Raw genomic sequence first — 27,719 nt, forward strand, 5'->3', positions numbered from 1 at the left:
CCCTTCCCTCGCTCTCAGCCTCAACTGGATTCTATCCTAATAGTGAGTGATTAGAGCTTTGCCCTCACACACCTGCTTGCCCACTGTCTTCCTTCACCTTCCCACCTCGCCTCACCTCCTTCAGTTGCACTTGGACTCTGAGATCCAGCTCATGTGGCATCTTCCTGAATCTTTTAGTTTACTCCCAGGTGGAGCACAGTGCCGTCTCCTGGTCTTCAGAATGTCCTGTGTGTGTAGTTTCTCCCCTAACGCAGACACTGTCTCTGGGTCTTCTAGGTCTTCCCTTCATCTATGTGCATCTCGTGTCTGGCCCAGTGCCCAGTGCATAGTAGGCCCTTGGTAAAGACTCATTGAACTTACCTGTATTTAATGTCCACCTATTATCAATCAGACACTATGCTAGGGGTTCATTTTAATCCTCACAATTATTTATGTTTAAGAAAGGTGCTATTGTCCCCGTTTACAGATGCAGAAACTGAGATGCAGGGAGCTTAGTAGCTTGTCCAAGTTCTCAGGGCTACTCAGTACCAGAGATGCAATTTCTTTTAAATCTAAATGTGTGTAATTCTAAGATCAGGGTCTTTTTACCTCACTGGGTTGCCTTACTTACGATGTCTGTATAAACAAGGATGGAAGGCTCACGCTAAAAGGATTCATCTCTAATGGTGGAATTTGGGGCCACAAGCAGAGGGTGGCATAGGAGTTAAGGAGGAGGGAGGCAGCCTTCCTTCCTCAGTGGTTCCTGGGGGAGTTGTCCACTCAGCAGCTGGGTGGGCTAAGATCTTTCCTAGCCACTCACCCCACAGCCTTGGGTGTCCTCTCTGATTTACCTTTGGTCCCAGTGCCTTTCCCGTGACCCCAGCCCTGGCAGAGTTTGGGGCAAACTACCTGGATGCCCTCAGCATCCGGGGCTCGTTTCCAGGTGACAGACCCCACTCTGCCTCTGCTGAGGCTCCTTCGGCACGTTCCGCAGGCGGCAGGTGTGCTCAATCCGTCTCTCTGTTGGATGGTTTTTCCAGGTGGTGTACTTCACGGCCACGTTCCCATACGTCGTGCTCGTGATTCTCCTCATCCGAGGGGTCACCCTGCCTGGAGCTGGTGCTGGGATTTGGTATTTCATCACACCTAAGTGGGAGAAACTCACGGATGCCACGGTGGGCTTGTGCTTTTGTTTACAAAACGTGTGTGTGTGGGGAAACGGCACACGGGGATGGGTCCCGAGCTGGGACACTGTTTGCCAGAAGGGGTCAGACCTCCTCCCACAGGGCATCTCGCTGTTCCCTTTTACAAGGTCCTGAGCATCTTGACGCTTTACGCGCTCAGGAAGTCTTCAGGGAGAAGTGGGCACCTGGGGTTTTTCAGTTTCCTGGAATAGTTGTCCTACATCTAGGGTAGCAGCAGAGGCCGAAGTGAAGAATGAAACCCCATGAATAACTGTGAGCGACCTCACGCCGCTTCTCTGTTACTAATTATAGTGTATAGGAAATGGAGTTTTGCTGATTGGAAAATAACAGCGCTTAGGCAGACCACGAGCGATTCTAATTTAAAGAGCTCAGACTCATTTGAGTACCTCTGGCACGCTGACAGAGCCAGCACGCACTTGCCTCGTCCCTTGGCATATTCTGTACCAGCACATCTTACTCTAAAATTCCCAGTCCTTTAGGTTTTAACCTCCAAATGAGGGGGTGAGTGTTTAATAAGAAGTGAGTTTTCTCACCTTAAAGAAATCTGTGTGTTTCCAGAATATGTTAAGAGCACATAGCTCAGATTAAGTTTGCACATAATGGAAAACCTCCAAGTGATGACAAGGTACACAAGAGAAAAGTTTCTTTCACTTACACGCACTAAAGCAGCCCAATGGGTTGGGCGGCTCCGTAGGGTCATTAAGGGCCCAGGCTCCTGTGTTTCTGTCCCACCATCTTTAGTGAATAGCTTCCAAATGGCTGCCAGAGCTCCAGCCATCATATCAGCATTCCAGGTAGCACAAAGGGGTGAGGAAAGGGGTGGAGATAGGCACCTTCCCTCTCTTTAAAAGTGGGGGAACCCCGGAAGTCCCACATCACACGCGGTTTTCACATCGTTGGCCAGAAACTAAATCATGTGATTATCCTCTCCTAGCTGCATATCTCCTTGAGGCTGGGAGGTGGTCCTTCAGCTGGAGAATGGCCACCTTTACTTGAAACCACAGCTTTGTTACTAAGGAGTGTGTGAGAATGGATACCAGGGGAGGCCCCGACTTTGCTGGCACATGCTCAAATGGTCTCTCTGCAGATTTTAAACACAATTTAAAAACCAGATTTAATTTATAAAAATGATAAGAGATCCCTCATATAAATCAGATAACTCTCTAGCTCAAAAACTCTTGAGAGGCCTTCTGGGGTTTTATGAGGACAAATTAAGAGAAATCACCAAGAGAACCAAGAGACTATGTCAGCCAAGTTCAAGAAGGATGTGGCACCATAAAACCCACTGGGCGGTGGCACAGGGGTTGCTTTCCTAAGATGAGGGGCTATAGAATTTCTGACTTGCAGTAGCAGTTGTAATCTGTATGAATAGCAATTAAAAAGGTTTATCTTTTATATCCACGAATATATCTCGCTGCTGCAAAATGTGTTTTGAGGGTGTATGCAGCGAAAGAAAAGCCTCTCCCCTTCTGTTGAGTCTTACACGGTAGGGAACAGACGCATGAAATGTGTGTGTGCCGTTGATTGAGTTCCTCTCCTTTGATCAGAATGGCGTTGAGATCTCCCGGGTAATATCCCGCCTTTTTGGCTTCCAGCACAAATGATGGGTGTTTCTCATTCACATCGGTGCAAAAGGCATCTTGTCCCTGACTGTTTCCCCTGGGGAGATGGCAGACTCCCCTTCCATAGGCCAGCCTCTTCCAGTGACCTTGACACTTCTTCTTCTCCCCTTTTGCCTCCCAGGTGTGGAAAGATGCTGCCACTCAGATTTTCTTCTCCTTGTCTGCTGCGTGGGGAGGCCTGATCACTCTCTCTTCTTACAACAAATTCCACAACAACTGCTACAGGTATGTGGAGGCGCTTCAAGTCCCAGAGGTGGCTGGTGAGTGGCACTAGGACCTGGGGACAGAACAATGGGTTGAAACATCAGACACCTGAGGCCACATCCTCACATTTCACGTGAAGTAGAACCAGAGTTTGCTCTGGCGTAGGTGAAAGCCACTGCTAAGGCCCAGATGCTGGCTTCTCGTGGCCTGGACCCCAACTTGCACTGCTGACTTGGACACCTGGGATGGAACTGAGCCTCTCTGGAGATGTGTCCTGGGACAGTCATTTTGTAAGCTGTCTAGTCCTTGGGTCTAGTCAGATGGTAGTCACTGATAAAGTATGGTCATTCAGTCACTTGACAAATATTTTTTAGAGGCTCCCTAAAAGAAAAGAGAGCCTTGGCGATGGATGTGGTAATTACCTCAGTGGTGGGGATCCTGTCACAATGTGTACATATATCAAATCATTACGTTGTACACTTTAAATTGAATGGAATTTTATTTGTCAGTTATACCTCAGTAAAGCTGGGGGGAAAAAAGCAAACTTTGAGTCCCCTCCCAAATCTATTAATCAGAACGTCTGGAGGGGGAGCGGGCCCAGGAATCTACATATTCAGACAGGATCCTGAGGTGATTTTGATGATAATGACATTTGGGCAATGTGATATTGGGGGGGGGGGCTCTGGAACCCCAAAGACCTGAGAGAGCCTGGACAGCTCCTGGGGGAGATGATATCTGAAACTTAATTTGTCTATGACAGGCAATAGGAAAACAAGGCCCGTCCTCTTGTGGGGCTGATAGAAAGGAAGGAAAGAGAGAGGGAAGGAGGGAAAGCAGGAAGGAAGGAATTACTTTTGAGTTATGATTTCACCATTTACTAAAACTCCAAGATGTGGGCAAGATGCTTCCCTTCTCTGAGACTCTGTTTTCTCATCTGTGAAATTCATATTATAATATTATGTTGAGAGGTAAGACATGATGTATGCAAAGGTGTAAGAGAAACATTTTGCACATAATAGGTGCTCAATAAACCCCAGTTGCTATTATTATTATTATTATTACTGTAATATGAGATATTTTGTGAACCAAGAAGAGAAGAGTATAATTCAGCTGTGGCCTAGGATGACTGGCATCACCTCACAAAAGTGAGCTCTATCCAGGGCCCGATTTCAATGGGTGCAGGGGAGGAGGGAATGTTTTCAGGTGACAGAAACAGCTAGAGGGAACAAGTGTGCCGCTAGGGATGTGGGCAAGAGCGGCTCAGTGGGTTGAGAGCAGAAGCTGGAGACGTCCTTTCTATTAGTTTACTAGAGTTGCCATCACAAATACCACCGAATGGGTGACCTAAACAACAGAATTTTCTCCGTTCTGGCAGCTGGAAGTCCAAGGTCAAGGTGTTGACAGGGATGGTTTCTGTGAGGCTTCTCACCTTGCCTTGTAGGTGTCCACCTTTTCTCTCTGTGTCTTCACCTGGTCTTCCCTCTGCACGTGTACGTGTGTCCTAATCACCTCTTCTTATGAGGGCACCAGTCATATTGGACTAGGACCCACCCTAATGACTTCCTTTTAACTTAATCACCTGTTTAAAGACCCTCTCTCCAAGTACAGTCACAGTCTGAGGACCTGGGGGGTTAGGATGTCAACACACGCATTTTAGGGAAACATGGTGCAGCCCCAAACAGCTGGAATGCCAGACTAAGGTCTTTGAGCTGCTCATTAACTGATGACCCCAGAATCAGGCTGAACACCGTCCAGGGGGCCAGCGTTGCTCTGTGCTTTGTTAGAAACGAGGCTGTGTGGCGTGGCAGAAAGGACACGGGCCTGAGAGGCAGGGAACCTGGATTCAAATCATCACCTCCCGTTAATTAGTCTATTACCTTCTCCTGGGCCTCCGTTTCCTCTCCAGTAAACTAAGGGTCCAACCAAGGCGGGTTATTTCCTGAGCACTTGCTCTGTGCCAGGCTCTGTGCCATGCAGGCACCCTCCTGTTCTGTCCTCACGACAACAGCAAGGGAGGTAGGGTTGTTGCCACTACTTAACACTTTGTAAGCGGGCATTTTCCCGCCAAATCGCGTCGTAACGCGGGGCTTTTTTGACATTTTCTCGCCAAAATTAGACTTTCCGTAAAATAGTCATATCTTTCGATCTATTTGATATTTTTCTATGAAACTTTCAGTGTTTTAGTTTAAAAAGAGGTCTCTATTTATTTACTTTGCAAAATTTTTGCCGGTTCCAACTAGAGGCGATATGAGGAGTTTACTCGTTTCCCGCAAAAAATGTGTTAAAATCAGAGTGGAAAGAAAGTGACTTGCTCAAGGTCATGCCCCCGCTAACATGTAGGTGAATCAGGATTTGAATTTGGCCCTGAGGCTCCATCTAACTGACGTTTCTTGAGTCTAGGATGGCTGGACGGGCAGGCTGGGGCCCTGGAATAAAAGTGGCGCTCTGGCCTCTCCCCTCCTCTTCCCCCTTCTCTTCTCAGCTGGGGGGCCCCAACCCCAGGCTGTCTTCATACCTTGGTGGCATTTCATGGTCTCACTGCCTTCCCTTCTCTCATCCATCACTCCTGTCCTCAAAAGGCCCTATCCTTTCAATTCCTGCTCTGATGGACAGACTTGCCTCTGTCACTGCAATGAGGGGAGACCTGGTTCTGCAGCACGTGGAGCCAGAGGACGGTTTGGGGAGAGATCTGTTTGAGCCGTTTGGTGCTTATAAATTCAGCTTATGGGAGTCTGTGGTTAGGGCTGGTTGTTCCTTTCCTTGTGAATAAGAGAAAACGAGGCCAGCCTGCAGTGAGCATGTGTTTAGAAATGGCATTGTGCGCCCCTCCCCTCGTCCCTTCCTACTCACCAAGCACATCTAACAGCCATCTCTCGTTTCTGCTTCCAGGGACACCCTAATCGTCACCTGCACCAACAGTGCCACGAGCATCTTTGCCGGCTTTGTCATCTTTTCGGTGATTGGCTTCATGGCCAATGAACGCAAGGTCAACATTGAGAATGTGGCAGATCAAGGTACAGTGTAGTTGTCACCTTGCCGTTGCAGGGCAGGGTCCAGGCTCACGTCACGAGATCCTAATTTATGCTCTTCTGGGAAGTTAGCCTCTGGAGCAGGGTGGAGGGTAGGGCAGCCTGGGTTCCCCTTTGCAGAGGGACAGAGATTTTCTCAGCAGAAGCTCATGCAGGGTTAGGGCCGGCCAGTCCCTAACCATAGGCCTCGCTATAAAAGCCCGTGTCCACTCCCCTCTCCCCTGCTTCATTTTCCGTCTTCCCTCTTCACTCAGCTCCAGCCTAAGTCAGGTCTACCCCTGTTCCTCCCGTTAGGTGTGGGTGGAGGATTCAGTAGGCACACCACTGTCCCTGGAACTGCGGAGGGCACAGCCTGCTGTAGGACGGCGCTCCTTGCAGAGGACTCTGTAGAAACCGAGCGCTAATGCTTCATAAAAGCATTGACTTCAGAGCAGCCTTTTCCTGACAAAGCACTTTCCTGATGGTTAGGTCAAATGTGCTGTCAGGGCTTTCTGCTTAGTTAGCAAGGCAGACCTGCAGATCTTTTTTTTTTCACCCCCAGGTGGTGGAAAGGTTGGATGGTGGCAGTCAGAGGGATGTAGAATAAATGTTTATTCTCTACCCAAGTCCTCACTATATTCATGGCTAACATTTGTGTGGTACTTCCGAGTTTACAGCCAGCTTTCATTTATATCTCATTGAATCCATATTTCTAGCACACCATTTTGCAGAGTGTTTAACATTTGCATTTAACTCTATTTCCACCCAGCGTTGTTCTACAAAGGAGTTGGTGTTGAGTAGATTTTCCAGGATTTGGGGATTTCATTGTGACTATTGCCTACCATTATCATTCTGTAATTAGACATTCAGGGGATGGCTCAGTGTGGGGACCGTGCCAGGGGCTGTGGGGACATGATTGTGGGCCCTAGACAATCCAGGGTGTGTACCTGTAAGTGGCTTTTCTGTGTAGTCATCTTTCTTCGAGCCCCCTGCAATTCTCAGATAATAGCTCAGATACAAGCACATGAGAAAATGAAGCCCTAGAAATGTCATCTTCTTGGTGGGCTGCTGGGTCTCTCCTGGCTCCCCAAGGATAATTAATTACTGCATCGGTGGTGCGGATGGTGCACTGCTGGCCTCAAAGAGTTAAAGAGCCAGCATGTTCCAGGGGGGTAATTATCTCTCCCTGGAGAGTGTGAAACCCAGGGGATGTTTGGTTCTGTAGCAGTGCACTAAATTAGAGGAGCTGAGCTGATGCCTCTCCCATTGAAAATTCTCAGCTCCCTGGGGAGCAGGGAGGGAAAGAGACGGGAGAGAAGGCTTTGTCTCCAGGGGTGCCTGTGCCACCCCAGCTGTCCTCAATTCTTCCGGCAGAGCAGCTGGAGTAGGTAGGTAGGTCCTGCCCCACTGTCTAGCAGATCTGAGGTGTTTTGTCATTTTTGTGACACTATTGAGCTCAGTGTGAACCAGTGGCCGAGTTGCCAGAATGATTCATGAGACATGGGCCACATGAGTGAGCTTCTGAGCAGCTGAGCTCTTTCCTGCCCCAGGAAAGGGATTTGGGGGACACATGTTATTAAAACCCAAATGGAATTTGGTTTTTCCTTTACATAGGAAGCATCAGACAATTGCCTGTGTTTCTCTCTGAAATGTTCCCTTTCCACATTTTCGCTTCCTCTGATTTGGACAGGGAGAAGAGCACTTTGACCAGGTTCTAAGGTGTTGTGTTAATAACGGATAGTTTCTCATTGTCACCAGCACAGGGGCAGTGGGCGTCATCCCCACAGGGGAGGAAGCAGTGGCCCGTGAGGTCTTCTCCCAGACCCTGAGGGGCAGCTGGCCCTGCTCATCTGCGTTTGCTTGCATTCTTCTATGTGCTTTACAGGCTTGTCTGGTTTCCCTGGTATAATGGGGGTCTGACGAATATAGAACAGAGATTTTGGGTCTGGCCTGCATTAAATGCCAGCCCCACTCCCTCCTAGCTGGGCAAGATTGGCATATAGACACGCAGTGCATTTTTGCTGACTCAACATTAGTAACTTCATTTTGGTCTTTAGTCAAAAACAGGTTCTCTTTAATGACCTAACAATATTTTGTTTACTGCTCCCTTCTAAGGGAGGCAATTTTATCACAGTCATTACCCCAAATCTTGGCCATATTAGAGTTTTAGGGGCCTGAGAGTGGGATGGGTGATGAGACCAAGCTGTGCTCTCCTTTTACAATGAGCATAGGGAAGGGGCATGTTCTTCTCGAGGCATCTACTCCAGAAAAGCACCTTCCTGGAAAGCCAACCTTTTAGAATCCCCTCCCAGTGAGCAGGATGTCTACCTGTGGAGCAGTGACTCATGGTCAAGCCCAACCGGAAGCCCTACCAAGATACTCATCCAGCTGCAGAAAGACTGGGTGAGACCAGAGTAGATGGGCACAAATGTGAGTGTAGTATTTAGAGGTCACAGGTCTAGGTGGTCCCCGTCAGGTAAGCAGCCCACTAGGAAGTGCTGCCTTGGTTCCCTTGCCCCCTAATAGTTCAGAGACCTGTTAATCAAAATGAACACTCTCAAATAGGCCTGACCATCCAGGCATCTATCTGTTGCCTGGATGCCAACCCTTTTGCCCAAAGGCACAAGGGTTCAGGTGGAATAGCCTCTCAGAGCTCATCCATTTGTGATAGGTTTCACGGCCAAGTTGCGGGTCTTGACATATTGCATTGACCAGAGCCCCTGGCTGTGTCTTTAGTGGCTCTCTAGGATGAAGGATGCTGTCCCCGTAGGTCTCTGGGGGCCTGTCCAAGTTGCTGGCATTCAGAGCCCCTTTGGTCCCCGCTCATGGGAAGAGTAACAGTGTTCTGTGCTTCCTGAGTTCTCACGGTGTCCAGGCATTCTTCTGCGCCATTTATCAGCACCTGTCATTCTCACAGAAACTTGATGAGGGGAGGTCCTGTTATCTCCACTGTATGGATAAAGAAACAGTTTTGTCCAGAGAGAACAAGTCTTACCTAAGGCCCCAAAGCTGGTAAGAGGCAGCAGCAGTTTTCCAGTCCACGAGGAGTGGAGCCTGCACTCCAGCGACTGAGCTGTACTGCGTACCAGTGGGTTTAGAGAGAGACAGGACTTGGCCTCTACCAGACACATGGGCCTCATCTGAGGGAAACTCTGCTGTAGCTCAGACAATCCATCTTTTGAGGAAAAGGGAAATCTGAACTCAACAAAATAATGTACGAAACGTAATTTTAAGATCCACTCCCCAGCCATGTTGGATGAATGGAGTTTGCTGAAAATGACGTCTTTATCTGTGTACTGTAGGGGGCAGCTGAAATGGAAGCAGGCCGCATATTTTGAAATCACTGTCTCCCTGAAAAAGCAGTGAAGCCCAAAGGACTGAATCCTGTTAAAGCAGTCAGCCCAGGGCCTCCGATAGTGGCCATTTCAACATCTCGAGTCCACTTTATGGTCCGACTGTTGCGAGAGCACTGAACTGCCTTCCTCGGCGTTCTGTGTTCAAGACTGCTTTTACACTATAGTTTAATGCAGACTTTTCTTTTATGGTTCACAGAGGGAGCCTTCCAAGGCTGGGTCTACCGTCTGCTTAATAAATGCATAAAGCAGGGGTATCTGAGGCATTCGGGGCTTTTTTCTTGAAATACCCCAAGGCCCCGGGCAACACTGGGATAAATTCCAGTTTAAAAAGTGCTGTTGTGCTTGAGGGGCAAAAATGCCAGTTGCTGCGATTTCTGGTTTCTAGACGTGTGCTGGCTGCCGGTTATCCCAGCATTCACTTGTGTCTGTCCATTATTTAGTTTTATCCTTACAAGGAAATTCATAACGGACGAGGTTTAGCCATCTTGAGTTACGTAGTCTTCCTAGTGAGGTCATGAGGCAGACAGGAATCGCTGGCAGGGCTTCATGACGACAGAGGAAACTGCAGCTTAGATATCCTCCTCCGAGACCACATGCGGTATTCTTTGGAAACCCTGAATCAGAACTGCTAGCTTCCAAGTTCATTGTCCACTCACAAGAAAAGCTGATAGTCTGCAAGTGTTGATGATGTGTGAGGCATTATTTTCACTGCTTTGCCTTTGTTTTCTCATCCGTTCTTCATAACTGCTCTGTAAGGTACCCTATTGGTATCCCCATTGTACAGATGGGCAAAATTGAGGCTCATGAAAATTAAATAAGTTGTCTAGGGGTACACAGCTGGTAAGTCATGGAGTCTGAATTTGGACCCAGATCTGTCTGATCTCTCAACACTTAAGCGCTATACTTCATCACCTGTTAATTACCCCATGGACTGATGTATCCCCCTGCCCCTTTACCAAGCCTTTGTAGGGCAAGATCCTAAAAGCATTACATTGATTCATGTTTTATGTAAATGGCTTCTCCTGGAGGAGTGAGTGGGAGGAAGGGTAGTTGGGGGGGGGGCGAGGGATGATGTCATTCTGGGAGAAACCTTTAGAACAGGGTTTCTCAACCTCAGCACTATTGACATTTGGGTGGAATAACTTTTCCTTGTGAGGAATGCCCCATGCTGCTAAGCATCCCTGGCCTTAACAGACTAGACACCAGTAATCATCCTCTGACATCCCAGTTGTGAGAATCAAAACTGTCTCCAGACAGTGCCAAATACCCCCGGGGTAATCACCCCTGGTTGAGAAGCACTATTCTAGAGGGTAATTATTATATTCTCCCCCCAACACGTCCATACAAAGATGGGGGCTTTGTGTTATTTGCATGGCACAGTGCCTAGCCTTGGGATCTGAATCTCTGCCTTGGCACTAGTTTTGAGCCTCTCCTCTGAGTTCCCCAAGATGTGGACTTTCCCTTTAAGGAGCTTGAGGTCTAAGTGGGGAAATGGGTGGAGATGAGTAAAAAATGACTTTAGGCAGCAGCATATACTCAGTACCAACTCAGGATCTCAGTAGAGAGAGGGCCCTGTGGGTTTCCAGGAAGAGGATCCTGGAGCTGGGCCTGTCTGCACTCATTGTTCTTGTTCCTTCCAGGGCCAGGCATTGCATTTGTGGTTTACCCAGAAGCCTTAACCAGGCTGCCCCTGTCTCCGTTCTGGGCCATCATCTTTTTCCTGATGCTCCTCACGCTTGGACTTGACACGATGGTGAGCGCCGTCCCCTTCCATCCCTGCTCCAGGCTCCTTCTCCTGGGTCCTGCATCCAGCCTGTAGCAGGAGGTGGGCTTAGCAGTACCTGAGCTTTTCCCTCCAGCTATACAGGGATGATGAGGTACCTGCCCAGGGCTCAGGATAACCTTGTGTTTGTGGGTGACTCGTGTGATGGTGCTGAGGAGCCACCCTCTCTCCCTTTATTTCGCGCTCTCCATTCTCCATGCAAGGTTTAGCCTGTGTACTTCCTGCTTTGGTGTCAAAACAAATTCTATGGGGCTGGATAAGGGAAAATAATATGAATTTTAGGGAAATGGCCATGGGGCTGAGCCTACTCCAAATCATGCTGACAGGCGCTCAGAGTTTAGCAGTTGGGTGTAAAGAGGATTTTTCCTCAAGGAGAAGATCAAAGGCAGGTACACTGGAGGAGAGGAATTTACATCTCATGAATACAAAGTGAAGCTTCAAATATCCTGATGGGTGAGTATGAGTGCAGTCTCTGGAGGCTGGAGATACAGTTTTTAAAGGTTATATCCTGCGTGGATTCTCCTAACTGGCCTTGTGTGCTGGACCCCAATAAGCCCTTTTAGTCCCATCAAGAGATGGCAGTTATAAAAACCAAACCTAGCACAGATACCACTTTGCCTGGTGGAAAACACAAAGGCTTGTTGGAGCCTGCTGGGTTGGGTGGGCTGTCTCAGATGCCGCTTTCCTGTAACCATTCCAGTTTGCCACCATCGAGACCATAGTGACCTCCATCTCGGACGAGTTCCCCAAATACCTGCGCACACACAAGCCGGTCTTTACTCTGGGCTGCTGCATTTGTTTCTTCATCATGGGCTTTCCAATGATCACTCAAGTAAGTTGGGATGGGAACAGATGGGGGGGCCTCATGGCTATCCATCCTTTTACCCTTAGCTCTCAGACCTCATAAAACAGCCAAATCACAGCTGGTTTTGTGTAGCTGGCACCAGTTCCTTAGGGATTCTGACCACAGAGGGAAATATGTCACCTTGGCCACTAGTGATTCTTCCAGGAGCTTCGTGATTGAGATGTAGCCTTCTTCAGCCAACGAGGCAGGTGTGTCCTACTTTAAGAAAATATAAAAATCCAAATGGACTGACCAGAGAAATTTCCCATTGATTATTCATTATACACCAGAGTCTACAGTCACCCGAGCTCCTTCTGGTCCTGGGTGGGTTGGTAAATTGAGTGTTAGCTCACTCAGTGTATGTATTGCCTTTGCTCTCTCTCTGTGACCTTGGGCCGTAGTTTCTTTATCTGTAAAATGAAAGATTGGAATGAGATGGTCTCTTGGCCTCTTCTGTTGTAAAGAGACTTAAAGAGTGAGGTAAAGATGAAGGGGGATGCATGAGGAATGCCCGAAGACACCTAAAGATTACACGAAAGTCGATCAAATGCAGATATGTGGGTCGAAATGATCACCTAATTCTTAAAGCAAAAATGAAGCAATCTGGCTGCTTTTGCATCTACATCTTCAGATGTTGATCTTTGCCTTTTAAGAGTGAGTTGTGAGACTGCTTTCTGTGCTTCTTCTGTGGGTTGGCTCTGAGTCTCTCGAGGGACTGCTTTGCTGACATGGCAAGGCCTCCAGCTTACATAAGGGACCAGCGTTAGGCAGGGGAGATTCTTTGACTCCCGTTTGCTCCCAACTCTCCTCTCCTGTTAGAAATGGACGAGAGCCTCGATCCAGGCCCACTGATGTTGGCTGCTTCTCTTCCCTTCCTTCTAGGGTGGAATTTACATGTTTCAGCTTGTGGACACGTACGCCGCCTCCTATGCCCTCGTCATCATTGCTATCTTTGAGCTCGTGGGGATCTCCTATGTGTACGGTAAGGGAGCAACCGTGGCTGCTTCTCAGGTAGAACTTGGTGGTTTTCCGTATTTAATAAGACAGTGAATGGGCTTCATTGCTGCTGCTCAGGAAACATAAGAGAGCTGCACCCTTTTTTTCCAAGCTTGCCTCAGGACCACTGTGATCCAGATCTAACAGAGACACGACTTTGACTTCTATTCCTTTGGTTTTCTCCCCTCACGTATGCCCGGAGGGTCCAGAGGCCACTCACTGAAGGTGTTGATGATACTAAAAGAAATACATGAACGAATATCCAGAGATGGTCAGGTCTGCTGCCCAAAGCAGGCACGTCTTGCCTGTTGGCACAAGGCAGAAACTTGGAGCCTCCTTACATCATGGATGGACCCCCCTGGAAAGTCCCTAAGAGCTCATTTGGTCCAGGGCCCCCAGTCAACCAGCAGAAGCTCAGACAGGGAGATGCTGTTTCTCAGGTCACACAGTGAGCGAGAGGCAGAACAGTTCAACTCTTGGGTCCTCACTCCTGGTCCAGAGCTCTTTCCACCATCCAGTGCTTGGGGTTGGCCCTCGTCAGGATGGCCTGAAAGTAGAGCAGGAAGCTCACTGGGCCCCGGGAGCTCAGAGGGAGCTGGGAAAAGCTGCTGTGGGTGAGTCCTTGAGACTGTTCCCAGCACAGGGCACGGGGCGTGGCTGTCCTCTCGGACGGTTGTCAGTGGGGCCTCAGGGTCATGAAGCGCTGGCTGACGTGTGGGTCTGGGCCTGGCACGGACTATGGAGCAGAAGTAAATGCCGGGAGTGGAGGGCCATTGAAGATCTCAGGATCCGTTCTTGTGTCAGTGGTGGCTAGAGTGGACTTTTTGGGGTAAATTTTACAATTGAAGTCTAAGAAAGAGCACATATCTTGACTATACATCTCTACGAATTTTCAGTCCCATGTAACCAGCACCCAGACCAACATACATAAGGTTATCAGGGCCATATTATTTTTAAGGGGCTGAGATGAACTGTTCTCCTCCCTGAAGGAATACCGCTGTCTCTGCTTTCTACCTCAGTAAGGATTGTCTTCTCATATCACATCATCCTTCCCCACTTTCATGTAGAAGAGAGCAGACGTTGAGAAAACAGGACCGGGGAGGATAAGTCTGGGCTGAGGGCACTGGTCGGTGAAGGGAGCAGGTACGGAGGGCACAGGCAGGTGATGGCGTGAGGTACGGGGGGCGCAGGCAGGTGATGGCGTGAGGTACGGGGGGCACAGGCAGGTGATGGCAGCAGGTACGGGGGGCACAGGCAGGTGATGGCAGCAGGTACGGGGGGCACAGGCAGGTGATGGCAGCAGGTACGGGGGGCACAGGCAGGTGATGGTGTGAGGTACGGGGGGCACAGGCAGGTGATGGCAGCAGGTACGGGGGCACAGGCAGGTGATGGCAGCAGGTACGGGGGGAACAGGCAGGTGATGGCAAAGGGTAAGAGATGGCAAGTGAAGGCTAGAAATGGGGCCCCCCAGAGACTGAGTTCCTGCTCCTCATGGGGCTGAGGACGCAGAAATCCAAGGGGGCTGGGAGAGCCCAGGAACAACCAAGTGGCCAAGGTCTCCGGGCAGAAGGCTGAGGATGTGCAGGGCTTATTCTCGACGGGAGAAGGCAGAAGGGAAGTGGGAGTACCTCTGCCCCTCTTGATCTGTAAGGGTGCCCACTTTCCACACAAGTGACCAGAGGACGAAGGAATGAGGAGAATTTAGCCGAGACTGCTGTTCCATCAGTCAGAACTGCTAACTATGAAGGAGCTCGAACTCGGGGACCGTTCAGGTCCCTTCAGCTTCGCCATCTCACAGTTCTGAGAAAGCCACGCTTCTGATGAACTCAGGAAACAATGCAAGAGACTGCTGAATTCTAAAACATTCCTCAAGAGCTTTTCCTTTCAAGGAGCGTGTGCGTCTGGTGGTTATGTAGGGGCATGAAAGAACTATCAGCTCTGAATGTTACTTGTTAAGTTAATCAGTGACCAAGAGGACAGCAGTCCTTGAGTTCCAACAAAGTGGGCGATGGCCCCTTGGAAATCACATTGGTTTTTGCCCGCCATTATCACCTTACACAGAGCAAAGATAAACTGACTCATGGAAGAATGTCCTTGGGGAGGTGGGGGACAAAAAAACAATGTACAGTGATTCTCTTTAAATCCCAAGGCTTTCATAATACTCTGTGCTCACCGACCACAACCTTAACTGGGTTTGCCAGCGTTGTCGCTAAGCACCACCTCTGAAAACAGCCACGCAGGTGAATATGTGCTGAGTCGGCCAGGCTGGAACTGAGCTTCTGAGATGTCACCATGGGATGACATTTTTGAACCTCACTGCAGAGAAGATTTAACATCTATTTAAACACCCAATTTTTCCTAACAGTCCCAGCGGCGAGTGATTTGTCTAATAGTTTCCTGCATAATCGGGGTCATGTTGACACCAGGCTGGGGCCATCCCTAGCCAATGCCCCCACCTCACCAGCGGCCACAGCACCTCATGCTCCGTCTCCACTTGTCTCTTTGCAGGCTTGCAAAGATTCTGTGAAGATATAGAGATGATGATTGGATTTCAGCCAAACATTTTCTGGAAAGTCTGCTGGGCATTTGTAACCCCAACCATTTTAACTGTAAGGATCGCATGCTTTTTCGTGCAGCAAGCACCTCGCATGTGTATGTGGTGCTTTATGCTTGAACAAGGCGTGTGCCTGCATATGAGCCTGTGAAGCTGGTATGATGGGTATTATTATTATTGTCTTTCAGATTTGGAAACTGTGGTTCAGAGAGGTGAAGCGACTTGCCTAAAGGTGCTCAGCCAGTTGGGCGCAGAGCTAGGACTCATGCGCTATTTGGAGCACGCTTATGGAACATTTCCCATTCTGTCAGTCTGCCTCGTGTACTGATAGCAGAGAATAATCCCATTTCCCCCTGCCCACCAGGATCCAGGCTCTGTTTAAAGTGCTTTCTATATAGCACCCCATTTCTCCCCCACAGCAGCTCTGAGGGGTTGACACAATCATCTCCAATTTACAGATGAGGAAACTGACGCCCAGAGGTTGTGTGACTTGCCTAGCATTGCACACCTACTAACCAGCAACAGCCTGGGTTCAAACTGAGGCAGTCTGGCTCCCGAACTCTTGCTGCTAACCATTACTCAATACAGCCAGTCTACAGCTAATATAGCAGAAATTAGACTTTTATTGTTCATTTTTATTGCTTCTGAGAACTATTTTGTCATCATCAAGTATGGGGATGACATTTTTAGGTCACCTGACATCCATCTTCTGAAAGATCAGAGCCCTTCATGTGTCAGTAAATCTGCATAGGGACTTACATGTACATCCTGTGACCTTTTTTATTGTGCCATAGGCTGCAGGCTTTGCCCCAGTCCACTCTCCAAGCACAGTAACTGATGGAGACCTTGCCTTTTCGGCTCCTCCTCCCTGACCTGTGATGGGTGTCATCTCCACAAGACTGCAGGGCGCCAGCTGCAGTTCTGGCTGTACCCAGTAGGTGGCAGTAGAAACCAGATGAAAACCCTTCTTTACGGTACCAGCTTCTCTAAAGGAAAACAAGCCAGGATGGAAGTAAAATTGTAAAGAAAAAACATTTTTTCTTTCTTTTCGTTTTTACTGTCACAGAGTGAGTTTTAATCAAAACACCACAACTTCTTTATGAAAAGACAGAAGTTTAGGCAGAAAAACCATTCAGCACTTATCTCCCTCTGCACTAACACAGACATACTGAGACCCACACCTGTACCTCACATTTCAGTGGCTGTAATTTGACACATCCCACCAGATTTGGGCCATGAGAGTTGAAAGGAAGTGAGATAGACTTTCCAGTCTCTTGAATTCAGGACCACAAAGTGTATGAAGTACTCGGATTTACCTAATTTGGTGGGAAGAAAAAGTGACAGTCTTCCACCTCTGGCGTTCTCCAGCTCTGCTGAGCTCTGCCATGACCCCCAGTTAATACTACGCATGACTTATTCTCGGGCGGAATCAAAGTCAGAATCTGTGCTAGAGTCTACGTACCTTTCCCTCCTGTCTTAGAGGAGGTTCAGCTTCAGAGAATTTGACTCTATTTTGTAGAAACATCACAGAATCATCAGTGCTGCTGTTTGTGGAGGTCTAGTAAGAGGCAGGACGTTGTGAGCACTGTTGCTGAAGCTTCCGACCACTCTGCTTGGTGGGTGATTCTCTCCCCATTGGCAGTTGTGTGCACTGAGGCTGGGAGAGGCCAAGTGGCTTGCCCAAGGCCACAAAGCTTGCAGGTGACAGAGCTAAGAATTGAATTCAGGGCTATCTAGGCCTCAAGCCCACACTCCAACATTATATTTCTCAAAACCCAGTACTTTTATCTCCTAGTGGAGTTTGCCAATTTGGGATTAAAATAATCTAAACGTTATGAGTAGAATGTCAAGGAAAAGGCATTTTAAAGACTTGCTTTGTTTTTTTGTTGTTGTTTGTTTTGTTTTTTGTGAAAGTTCCTCAAAACTATGCTGTGCTTTACTCGATTTCCATGATAAGACACACCAGAGACGTGTGGAGAGGTCTCAGAAAATATCCTGAACCAGATTTCCCTTCTGTGTTTGGGCGCGAGGGACAAGCAGAAGTGGTCAATTCCATCACCATCGTTAGCCAGTGAAGTCTCTCTCCAGAGCCTTCTTGGGCTGCCATCAGCAAAAGGTCAGCTTGGGTCTGACTCAGTGGCCAAATTATCATCTCTCACGGCCAGACTAATCTGAGGGCAAAGTTTTATCACAGCTGACTTGGCAACGGGAAATTTAAGGCAAGAACAAATTTGCACAGATAAGTTTGATGTGATATTTGTGCAAGTAGAAATGGGTATCAAATGACCAGGCCTAACATTTTTTCTTTTTTTTTTTTTTTTGGCCATTTGCCCTTCTGTAAAATGGATACTTGTAGTGTGCTAGAACGAGCTAAGATTATGGATTTAAATTACTTTGAAACCCCTTAAATAAAATTGATCATTTTTATATGTGCCTTCGTGGATTTATAGAGCAATAAATATTCTCCATGCAATTATTGTATACATAGTCAGATCACGTTACTGAATTATGTGCACACATAAGCAGATGAATTGCTATTTATATAGTAAATGAAATGGAGTAACTTACCATAAATACATTAGGCCATACTTCCAATAGACTCGTTAATAAAGCTTATAACTCTAGGGGCAAATGTTTAAAAAGGGGCCAAGAGTAAGGCATCTCTTTCCATAAGAGCAGTTTTTTCAACAGCTGTCTTCAGGCTCATGTTGCTTCGAATCAATGTATTGAGTTATTATCGCACTGAAATACTCACTTGCCCCAACAGCCTGGGCTTTGCAGCCGTAATATAGATGACTTACATTTGTGTAGTGCTTCACGCTTTTCCAAAACATGTCCATATATTATTTTTCCTGACATAATTCGCTCTAGTCATTTTTGGGCAGTTATTTTACTGCTTCAGATAGAACAACAAGAGAAGTGGGGAGGAAGGAAGGACGTACGTCATTATTATTAGGCACATTATTCTAGGCTGATGCTGCCACAGGCAGAATGAATCCAGGGAAGAACATAGTTTTCTCAAGGCAATGCCTCCCCAAGGGCTTGGCAAGAGCAGTTAGAACCCCTGTTCTATTTTGGCACCTCTCTTTTCAGCATGTGTCTTCTCTTGTTCCTTTCAGCTGCATTAACCCAGACTTCAGAGGGTTCTCACTACTGTCGCCAGCCAAAGTGTGCAGTGAAAGGAGACAGGAGAAAATAAATCACGACCTCTCTTAAAACTGAGGGGCAACTCTAGAATAAATACCAAGACTATTGTTCCCAGAAAACTCCTGTGCTGTATACGGGGTGTGAAATATATCTGTTTTATAGCAGAGAACTCGGAGACATCAGGGGCCCCTGTTAACGAGTGGTAGAGCCCAGGTTAGCTGTTGGCCTCAGGGCTCAAGGACCATTCACCTTGAGTCAGTTGAGAGGCCATTCTCTTTGTCTCATAGCTGATTATAGGACCAAGCTCCCAGCTCAGTCACTGCTTGGGGACAACTCCAGGTCACTCAGCCAGCTTTAGAGGCAGCGCCTGGATCCGCATTCTCCATCCAAGGAGGAGTAGATTTAATTCGTATTTTAAAAATCAAAGTACAGAAACTTAACAGATTTCTTTATTGTAACAAAAGCTGGTTATCCATTATGGAAACTATAGACAACCCCTTACAAACAGCCGCCACCCCTCATCCGTCAGTCTCCTCGGTGTAGATCTTCCAAACTTGTCTTCTCAGCCTGTCTGTGTCTAGACACAAGCATATGCATTGCTTGGTTCCTCTGAGATGGCACATGCAGGGTCAGCAGCCAAGTGGATGTGTTGTTTTCACCTCTTTGAAATTCACTTTCTTCATTTGGAAAACGGAGTAATAATACTTCCCTTTCAGGGTCACTAAGGGTGTGAAACGAGATAACAGATATGAAAGCATCCGACTCATAGCAGGGGTTCAATCCATGGCTGTTGAATGAAGGAATACTTCATAGCACCACTCTAACATGTGTGTTTCTCTTTTCTTCCTAGTTTATCCTTTGCTTCAGCTTTTACCAGTGGGAGCCTATGACCTATGGCTCTTACCGCTATCCTAACTGGTCCATGGTGCTCGGATGGCTAATGCTGGCCTGTTCTGTTATCTGGATCCCAATTATGTTTGTGATAAAAATGTATCTGGCTCCTGGCAGATTTATTGAGGTAATTCTGTCAGCTCCTTTCCCCTGCCATCCCCTCCCAAGGGAGAAGCTCTGAGCGCTTTGTGCATTGAAAAACAAAAGATTCGGTAAACTTATTCTAGAAGGAGACTCGGTGATTAAGTGATTACAGTTGCCACCTTTTCTATTAAACCCATTTTTATTATGTATTATTCCTCTAATGGAGGCGCTCAGCCAATCCACGGGCTGAGCCGTTATTATGCTATTCCTCAGTGCGGTGACAGCTCTAGGGAATAAATGATCAGACTGTCTCCTCTTCCCTCTCCCCTCACCCACACTTTAAATCCCAGTGTTCGGTTTTTAACCACACATCACATTCTCCCTTTCCTGATGTTCCTCTCTGTTGAAGCCTCCTCCCCCCTAAACATCTATGACCATTAAATTAAAAATCATTACCCCTTCGTGTTGTGCGTGTGTTAGGGATGGCTGAGGGCGTCCAATCTGCTTAAAATGTCACCATCCTGTAGAATGTATTACAATGTCCAGAGCCTGGCTGGTATGAGGTGAAACTTATCTTTCTTCATCAGTTAATTCCTTGCTGGACCCATTTCCCATTTCTAATGCAAACAAACAAACACACAAACAAACACAAATAAACACACACACACACACACACACACACACACACACCACCAAACCAAACCAACCAAACAAACAAATCCCCATGCTCACTGCAGAGTGGACGGGCAGGGGACTGCCACTTGTTGAGCCACAGTAAAGTATGGTCAGGCTTCTGTTCTTTATGACAAGTCACTTGCTCAGACATGCTAAGACTAGATCAGCACTGCCTCCATCTTGAAGATCCAGACCTGGCATTTTGGACCAGACTGGTGCTACTCAGGGTTTGGCCCAGAGACAAGCAGCAACGGCACTCCCTGGGAGCTCGTTGGAAATGCAAATGATCAGACTCTAGCTCGGTCCTCCTGAACCAGAGTCCTGAGGCAATGGGACCCTGGTGTCCGTAATTCAATAAGCTCCCCAGGTGATTGTCATGCACAGTTAAGTCTGAGAGACATTGGGTTTGACCCAGGTGCAGAACGTCTGCTGATAGAGGGTAGTGAGGAGCAGCTGTCGGGGATTTCCTCTTGGTCAGCCAGGTTAAGGGGAAAGAAAAAAAGAGAGGTCTCTGGAACGTTCTGTGGACGCTTGGGAGGGGAGAAGTGAGCTGGGAATAAAGCACACGAGTGAATATGTGACACAGATGCCCGCATGCCAGGAGGCAGCCTTCGTTTTCCTCTGGACTAAAGAGGGAGACGGAGTTGGCAAAGGGAGATGTAGGAGTCTTCTTCCTGAAGCAGCATTCAGGTTTTCGTCCTCAGGAAGTTCTGTCCATTGTCCCCTGGAGGTAAGTAAGTTACTGTGGCCTCCTTCACGCCCAGGGATGGCTTGCTTGTGCCTCAGATGGCCCTTCCCATCACTGACCCAGAAATCGCTTTCTCTGAACAGAAGCTGCTTTAGCCTCTGCTACTTTGGTGTTAGGCTAAAATTCTCTAAACTGATGAGTCGGCTGTATACATTTATTATGGTTGATTTGGGACACAAAGGTTGCTAACTGATGATTAAGGGGAGATTAAACTAACAGCAATAAGAAGCAGCTTCATTTTAATAGGTAATAAACATATAATTGTTCCCTGTTATGTCGTCAGAAATATGTTTTCTTTCCTCTTTCTAAAAAAATGTTTCAGTCAAACTATGTTTTCTGTAAGAAGTTCAGTTGAAGGATTAGAGATAGCCCCATTTTTCTTAGCTTGCCTGTGAAAACCCACACTGTTGAACCGAGTCAGAAGCATATATTTTTGTCAACAGATAATTAAAATCTTTGCTCACTCTTGACAATGTATCTTTGGAGTTGGGATTTTTTTTTTCTGGCCATTTATATGCTTTTGGGAAATATGCTAAACAAAATCCAATTATTTTGATATAGCAACCCACTGTTGAGACCACAGAACAAAGGTAATTGAGCGCACATGTCCTTTGCAAACTGCGTTTGGCAGTGGAGAGAGAAGCTTGCCGATTCTCTTCATTTGGAGAGAAAAAGTGTGTAATTAAAATCTGGGTTCTTTATCTTCTATTAATCTTGTACAAGGCAAACTGCGAGCAACGGTAATATTGTTTGCAGGGTGAGGTCAATAATTTCGAGTGAACCAAACTAAGTCTCCTCTTTAATGTGTCTGTGGCCCACTTAATTACCGTAATACATGGGGCCGATCTTCCTCACCGCTCCTCCTGGCGGGGGCCCTCTTGGCTCAAGGGGGGGGGTGTCCCAGAAAATGTGGTTCACAGTTTGGGGTTGGATGGGTGGTCCTAGGGGAAAGTGCATGACTTCTGTGACCCTGTGTGTCTTTGGCTTCTTTGCAGAGGCTAAAGTTGGTGTGTTCGCCGCAGCCGGACTGGGGCCCATTCTTAGCTAAGCACCGTGGGGAGCGTTACAAGAACATGATCGACCCCCTGGGAACCTCTTCCCTGGGACTGAAACTGCCAGTGAAGGATGTGGAACTGGGCACCCAGTGCTAGTCTGATGGCACGGGATGGTCAAGGCCCAGACTTGATGCCGTTTTCCCTCTCTGCCTCCCCCTACTGGTTTCCCCAGCTTTCTTCCCATTTTCCTTCTCCGTTCCTCCCACGTTTCAGTTCATATCCGTGCATGAGAGTGGTTACATAGGACATAGTGTCGCATGCTGTAGTGAAGAGCTAGACAGACCACTTGAAGCACGGTTTGCCAGTGTCCATGGTGTCGGTTTCCGGTAGGGGTGGTCCCCTGAGCACACGCTTTATCCCCCAGGATTGTATCAACTAGGTGACTGCTTTCCAGTGAAGTCACAAAGGCGGTATGTGTGATTTGGTCAACAGAGAAGTATCCACTGTGTGTTGTCGTTGGTGGTGCCGATGAGGCAAATCCAGAATGGCAGAATTGCAGGACCGTTAACTTAGACTCATCAGTGTCGTAGAGGTGAGCTAAGCAGTGTGATGCTTTCATTCAGATGCAGAAAGATCAGGACAGGGTACATTTGGAGGGGCAGCAGTGATCAGAAAATGTTTTAGAGTAAGACAAGGCTTCTGGATTTGGACACCATCCAGGTGGTTAAGTTCACATTTCCATTCACAGTTGGCGATGTTTTCTTCATTTGCACCAACGGTCTCAAGTGTGCCAAGGACTCTGCACACTGCGAATCTCAGTGAAGAGTTGGTTCTCTTCCCTCAGTCATTTCCCCCCCTTATAACCATATATGTGAATTCTTTTGGTTATTTCTTCCACCTCTGTACAAGAATCCATCATATAATTTATGCCTAATTTTGTACGTTCATAACAGAGGTCCATTCTGCTTTCTACATGACATTTAGTGCCGTGATTCCGTGTCACGATCCTGTGTTTCTTCTTTTCTAAATGTCTTTCTATAAGCTGTAGCTACCTTGTCTTTCAACCTCTGGGAAAATAAGACTTAGCCTGGTTCTGTCTATATATTATATATATAAGACACAAACTCTTAAAAGTCAAATAACTTCTCAATTTTTACTCTTAACTTTTTCATTCACAGTCCATGCCAATTGTGGTCATAGAGAAAGAAAAGAATTGGAGAATTTATTAGAAAGCAACCATAATATTCACTGCGCTGGTAGAACATTTTAGGTCACGGTATTTACAGATATTTCTGATAAATACAGCTTAGGTAAGTAGCAAGTGAGCCAATTAAGACTATATAGCTTTTAAGACTACATTTAGCTAATTCAATTTTAAGAGTTCCCAATTCACAGTACTCATAAGCGAACTCTCTAATGAGAGCGAATCATATGTCTGCAGAGATTGGCGAAGCCGTAACCTTTATTATCTTCTTGTATCCTGAACATGCATATATGAAATTTTTAAAATGTGGTATGTGTTCATGTAGTGTGTACTCGTAGTGGTGTTTTCTGTCCTTATAAATATCTTATGAATCACTGTAGAGATGGTGAGTTTAGCATAGTATAGTCTGGGTTTTATGTTTTTTTTTCTCTTACAGTAATATCTAAACCTAAAATTGTTTCCTTTATTGGAGACCATTTCAATCATTTTCTTATTTGTCTTCATATTACAGGGTCTCAGGCAAAGTTTTCCGTTCAAATCTTGTATAGTGACGTGACATTTTCATCCTGTTCAACAGCAATGAAACCCAATAACAGACCTTAATGTAACATTTGTTAAAAAATGACTTCATTTTTTTTTTTTTTTAAAGTCTCAACTCATTTTACCGAGCTCTCCCTTTTTTAGGGCAAATATCATTACCATTTGCCAACACCAATGTAAACTTCCAGTTTTCAAGAGCAGCCTGTGGACACTTTTAGAAAAGGAAACAAAGATGGGTTTTGAACTTTAGGTTTCCATGGCTTTTGTCTGCAGCGCATGAGAAGTGTCTCCCTCCTCGATCTCTTTTTCCATCTATTTCCCACAGCTAGAACTTACTAGACTATATCACAGAGACTAAACCCTTCCCCTAGACTTAGCTTTAGGACGCTGAGCTGTGGCCTCACCTGTCGCAGTGTTTCCCCGTAGTGACCTGTCTGCCATTAACACTGGTTTCCCCAAGAAAGCCATATTGATGAGAAGCCCCCATTACTGTAGCAAATTTCGCATAGTGACACCAAAAATTAGCGTCTCCATTTGGTACCTGGTGGAACGGGAGAGGCGAGGGAGAATAACTTAGGTGTGGAAATTATCTGCAGCCTTTCCAATGTGAAGGTAGAAGAAACGAGCTGATCAATTAGCATTCTCTCATAGGACCTGTATGTTTGTGTCAGGACGAATGATTTTTGGATTTTCTCTTGCTCCTTGGCTAAAACTTGATTCTGATGCTGGATGCCAATCCAATTTCTGCTAATTACTGCTGTTGTGATTAAAAGAAGGGGGGAGAAAACCCTGTGGAGGCTGCCAGATTTGTACAAACGGAGAGTTAACTTAATTGTGGGGAAGGGTCCTCCTCACTAGCTAGTGTGTGTTGCAGTTGGGATTAGTTGCGTTGGTGTTAATTACGATTTGTCCAGTTAAGATGCAGTAGGTGTTCCCTGAGCAGCTGGGTTTTTTGTCTCCTTTCCCCTACAGTTTCCAAGTTTTATATACACATATACACTTTCCTTAAAGGTGAAAGGTTCTGAACTTATCTAGCAGCAGTTACCTTGTAAATTTAGTTTTGCCCATTTCTATAGTCATGTTCAACTTTGAGGCTTTCTTTGCCAGAGATGTGTTCTGTATCTGAGTTATTTCCAGTCATCGATAATCTGCCCATGCTGTACCTCACGGAGACTTGGCTGGGACGCTAAAAGCTGAGATGTGTATGGCCAGATGGATATTTCTATGCTGTATTAAAATGCACAGTCCTAAACTGCCACTTGAGAGTTCCCCTTCAAACTGAGGAAAACACCGAGTTGATGAGGAAAGACTTTCATTGGTTCACTGTGCAGAATGTGGGGTATTTTCCACTGGGGAGATTATTTTCTAACACCAACAAATGCCAGAAACCCATTCTGAGTTTAAAAAAAAAAGCCATATGTTAAAAACAGTAACTCTGTAATATCCTTAAAGGAGAAAAAAAAGTATATTTCTTAACTATTGGTGTTGTGGCTTCTTATGCAAATATTTGTCTTGCACATTGGTAACTTAACCTCTTTAGGGCCATGTGTTTGTTGTGTATAAATGTGTCCAATCTGGTCTTTTTTTTAAAAATGTTTTCTTTGTATTTATCTATTGCATGAAATCAGGTCAATGCAAAATCTCGATGACCTCAACGTCTTTGAAATTTCCAATGTATTTTTAATATGTGAGAAATGTAATCAATGTGTATTTCAGTGAGTGGCACTTTAAAAAGACATTTCAACACAATGACCTTTACATGGGTAAGACTTGGGTTGTCTTTGTGCTAATGTTGCACTGGAGTTGAGTTTTCCTTTAATTAAGTTCTTATTCTGTTATCTACATGTGCCTCAGTGCTTCCTGACAACCTTCACCTGTCAGCATGGTTTTCCCATGCCTAAAATTCAGACTTTTCTTTCCTCTTTGTTCCCTTGGCCATCGGTCAGCTTCCTCTTCCCAGAGACTTGCACAATAGCTTTTGCTTAATGTATGTGTGATGGCGAGCTCGTAATACCGCTGCTGTTGCACCTGGGTTTGGGTTTGTGACTTGCTTCTTGAAGGCAGATGTCCCGAGTGAGGGCATGCTGTAGGGCAGGTTGTCTTGCAGGGAAAAACGTTCAGGGTCAATGAATGAGCATTTCTTCTGTTTCACACTGGGTATCATTGCAGAAAACTTCCAGGCTGGGAGCAGAGGTTTGAATGATTTAATCCTAGTACTAATATCTCCCCAAAATGGCCCTAGGATTGGTAAAAGTCAAGCCTCCTATCTTTTCTAGCTTTTGCTTCAACTGTACAGAAAGGCCAAGTAATTTTGAATTGTGGTCTCTGCTTGGCCACCTCTGCGCAGCCTGCAGCCAAAGAGAAAGTGTTTTCAGATTGGGCGCTGATCACCTCTGAAAAGCAAGCAGTGGTTTGATTTGCCTGCCATGAATTAAATACATCTTCAGGTAACCATTTGCCTTATAGGTGTATTTTATTGTTAGGGTGATACTTAGTAATTGACTAGGAACTATTTTGTCTCTCGTTTTTTGGTCTTTTTTTTGCACTTTATTATGGACCTATCATGGAATAGGTTTGTTCTTAAATTACATACTCGGCTATTATCCTACGTGCAGTCATCTTATGTGGTATTGTTGCCTATGAATAAAGATATGTTCCCTAATCAGGTCCTTATATTTTTTCATTAACTGTAGATGAAGAAAATATATTATGTTATAAATGATGCATCATATATATATATATATTATAGAGTACATATTATATACTGTGCATTATTCATTTAAGAAGTCATTATTCTTGAGGCCCTACCTCAAATTTTGTATTTATGTGTACAAATGCAATTTATTGTATTATATATTTGCCTATTATATACTGACATATAAATTAGAATTTATCCTTACAATGTATGAGTTCACAAAACCCTAAATAAATGTCAGTGTTTAAAACACGATGATTTTGGTATTGTATCTATTATAGACCCATTACCCACATTCTTCCTTTCTTAGAAAATGCCCTTCAGATACCTGCAGGACTGACCTGATTTTACTGGGAGAGACCTGGAACAAAAATGGAAAACTGCCCTCCTGGGTAAATGAGATTTGTGCTGGTGCAGAAACAAACATCAATGAAATTGCAATATTCTTCACCATCAGAATACACTATTGTTTGCTGAATTATTAATTACCCCTGATGGGAAGGACAGAGAGGGAGGGAGAGACTCTGAGTGAATCTGAACAGAGGGACTCGTCAAGTTAAATCCTTAGGTGTGTTGTAATAATCATATTGCCAGTCTCCAGCAAACATTGACGTAGCTCCTGCATTGAGTTAGACCCCAGGCAAATCTGAACAAAAAATAAAACTGTCCCAGATCTCAAGGAACTGAGGGCCTCATTGTATGACTAACTCCTATTAAACAAACATACAAACAAATCAATAAATGCAACCTCTCCCCTTGTAAGCGGACAGAGCCCCCAGATTTCCTGCCCAGAAATGGGCCCTGAGCGCCAGGGTCACGTGTAGAGACTGGCAGCTTGGCATTTCTGTCTGATCAGGTCAACCCAGAAGGTTGACTCTGTTCTCAAATGGACACAGCACACTCACGTCCCGCCCCAATCTTCTGCGTCCGTGTTGGCAGGTTACGTGGATGAGCTGGGCCATCCCTCCTGAGAAAAGAAATGCCTTCAGTGATGCTGAAGACCACCTGCCAAGAGTGTATGTATCCGTCCTGTGGAAATGAGACCCCCATACACACTACGGCTTGTCCATAACACTGAACTGCAGAGGGCAGACCGAACAGCAAATACCTAACTCAGCATAAGACCTTCCATTGAAAGGGGAAGAAGAGGCTTCATGGGGCCAAAATGTGGGGCTGGTTTGTTACCCTT

At 46.2% G+C, this 27,719-nt stretch overlaps 1 protein-coding gene across 4 annotated transcripts in view; it reads left to right on the top strand.

Moving 5' to 3' along the window:
- SLC6A5 (solute carrier family 6 member 5) overlaps positions 1-26,785 on the top strand; it is a 51,724-nt gene extending 24,939 nt beyond the window's left edge. For all 4 annotated transcript variants that reach the window (XM_074336135.2, XM_019742625.3, XM_019742624.3 and 1 more), the window contains exons 8-16: positions 1,020-1,154; positions 2,928-3,031; positions 5,900-6,024; positions 11,015-11,127; positions 11,858-11,989; positions 12,884-12,983; positions 15,506-15,606; positions 19,549-19,716; positions 22,092-26,785. In XM_074336135.2, the coding sequence (XP_074192236.1) occupies positions 1,020-1,154; positions 2,928-3,031; positions 5,900-6,024; positions 11,015-11,127; positions 11,858-11,989; positions 12,884-12,983; positions 15,506-15,606; positions 19,549-19,716; positions 22,092-22,247 (1,134 nt within the window). In that variant the 3' untranslated portion in view covers positions 22,248-26,785. The remainder of the gene's footprint in view (positions 1-1,019; positions 1,155-2,927; positions 3,032-5,899; positions 6,025-11,014; positions 11,128-11,857; positions 11,990-12,883; positions 12,984-15,505; positions 15,607-19,548; positions 19,717-22,091) is intronic.
- Positions 26,786-27,719: the final 934 nt, after the last annotated feature.

This window comes from Rhinolophus sinicus, chromosome 14, assembly GCF_057876585.1.
Source record: "Rhinolophus sinicus isolate RSI-liver-muscle chromosome 14, RSI-T2T, whole genome shotgun sequence".
In the NCBI taxonomy this organism is placed as follows: domain Eukaryota; kingdom Metazoa; phylum Chordata; class Mammalia; order Chiroptera; family Rhinolophidae; genus Rhinolophus; species Rhinolophus sinicus.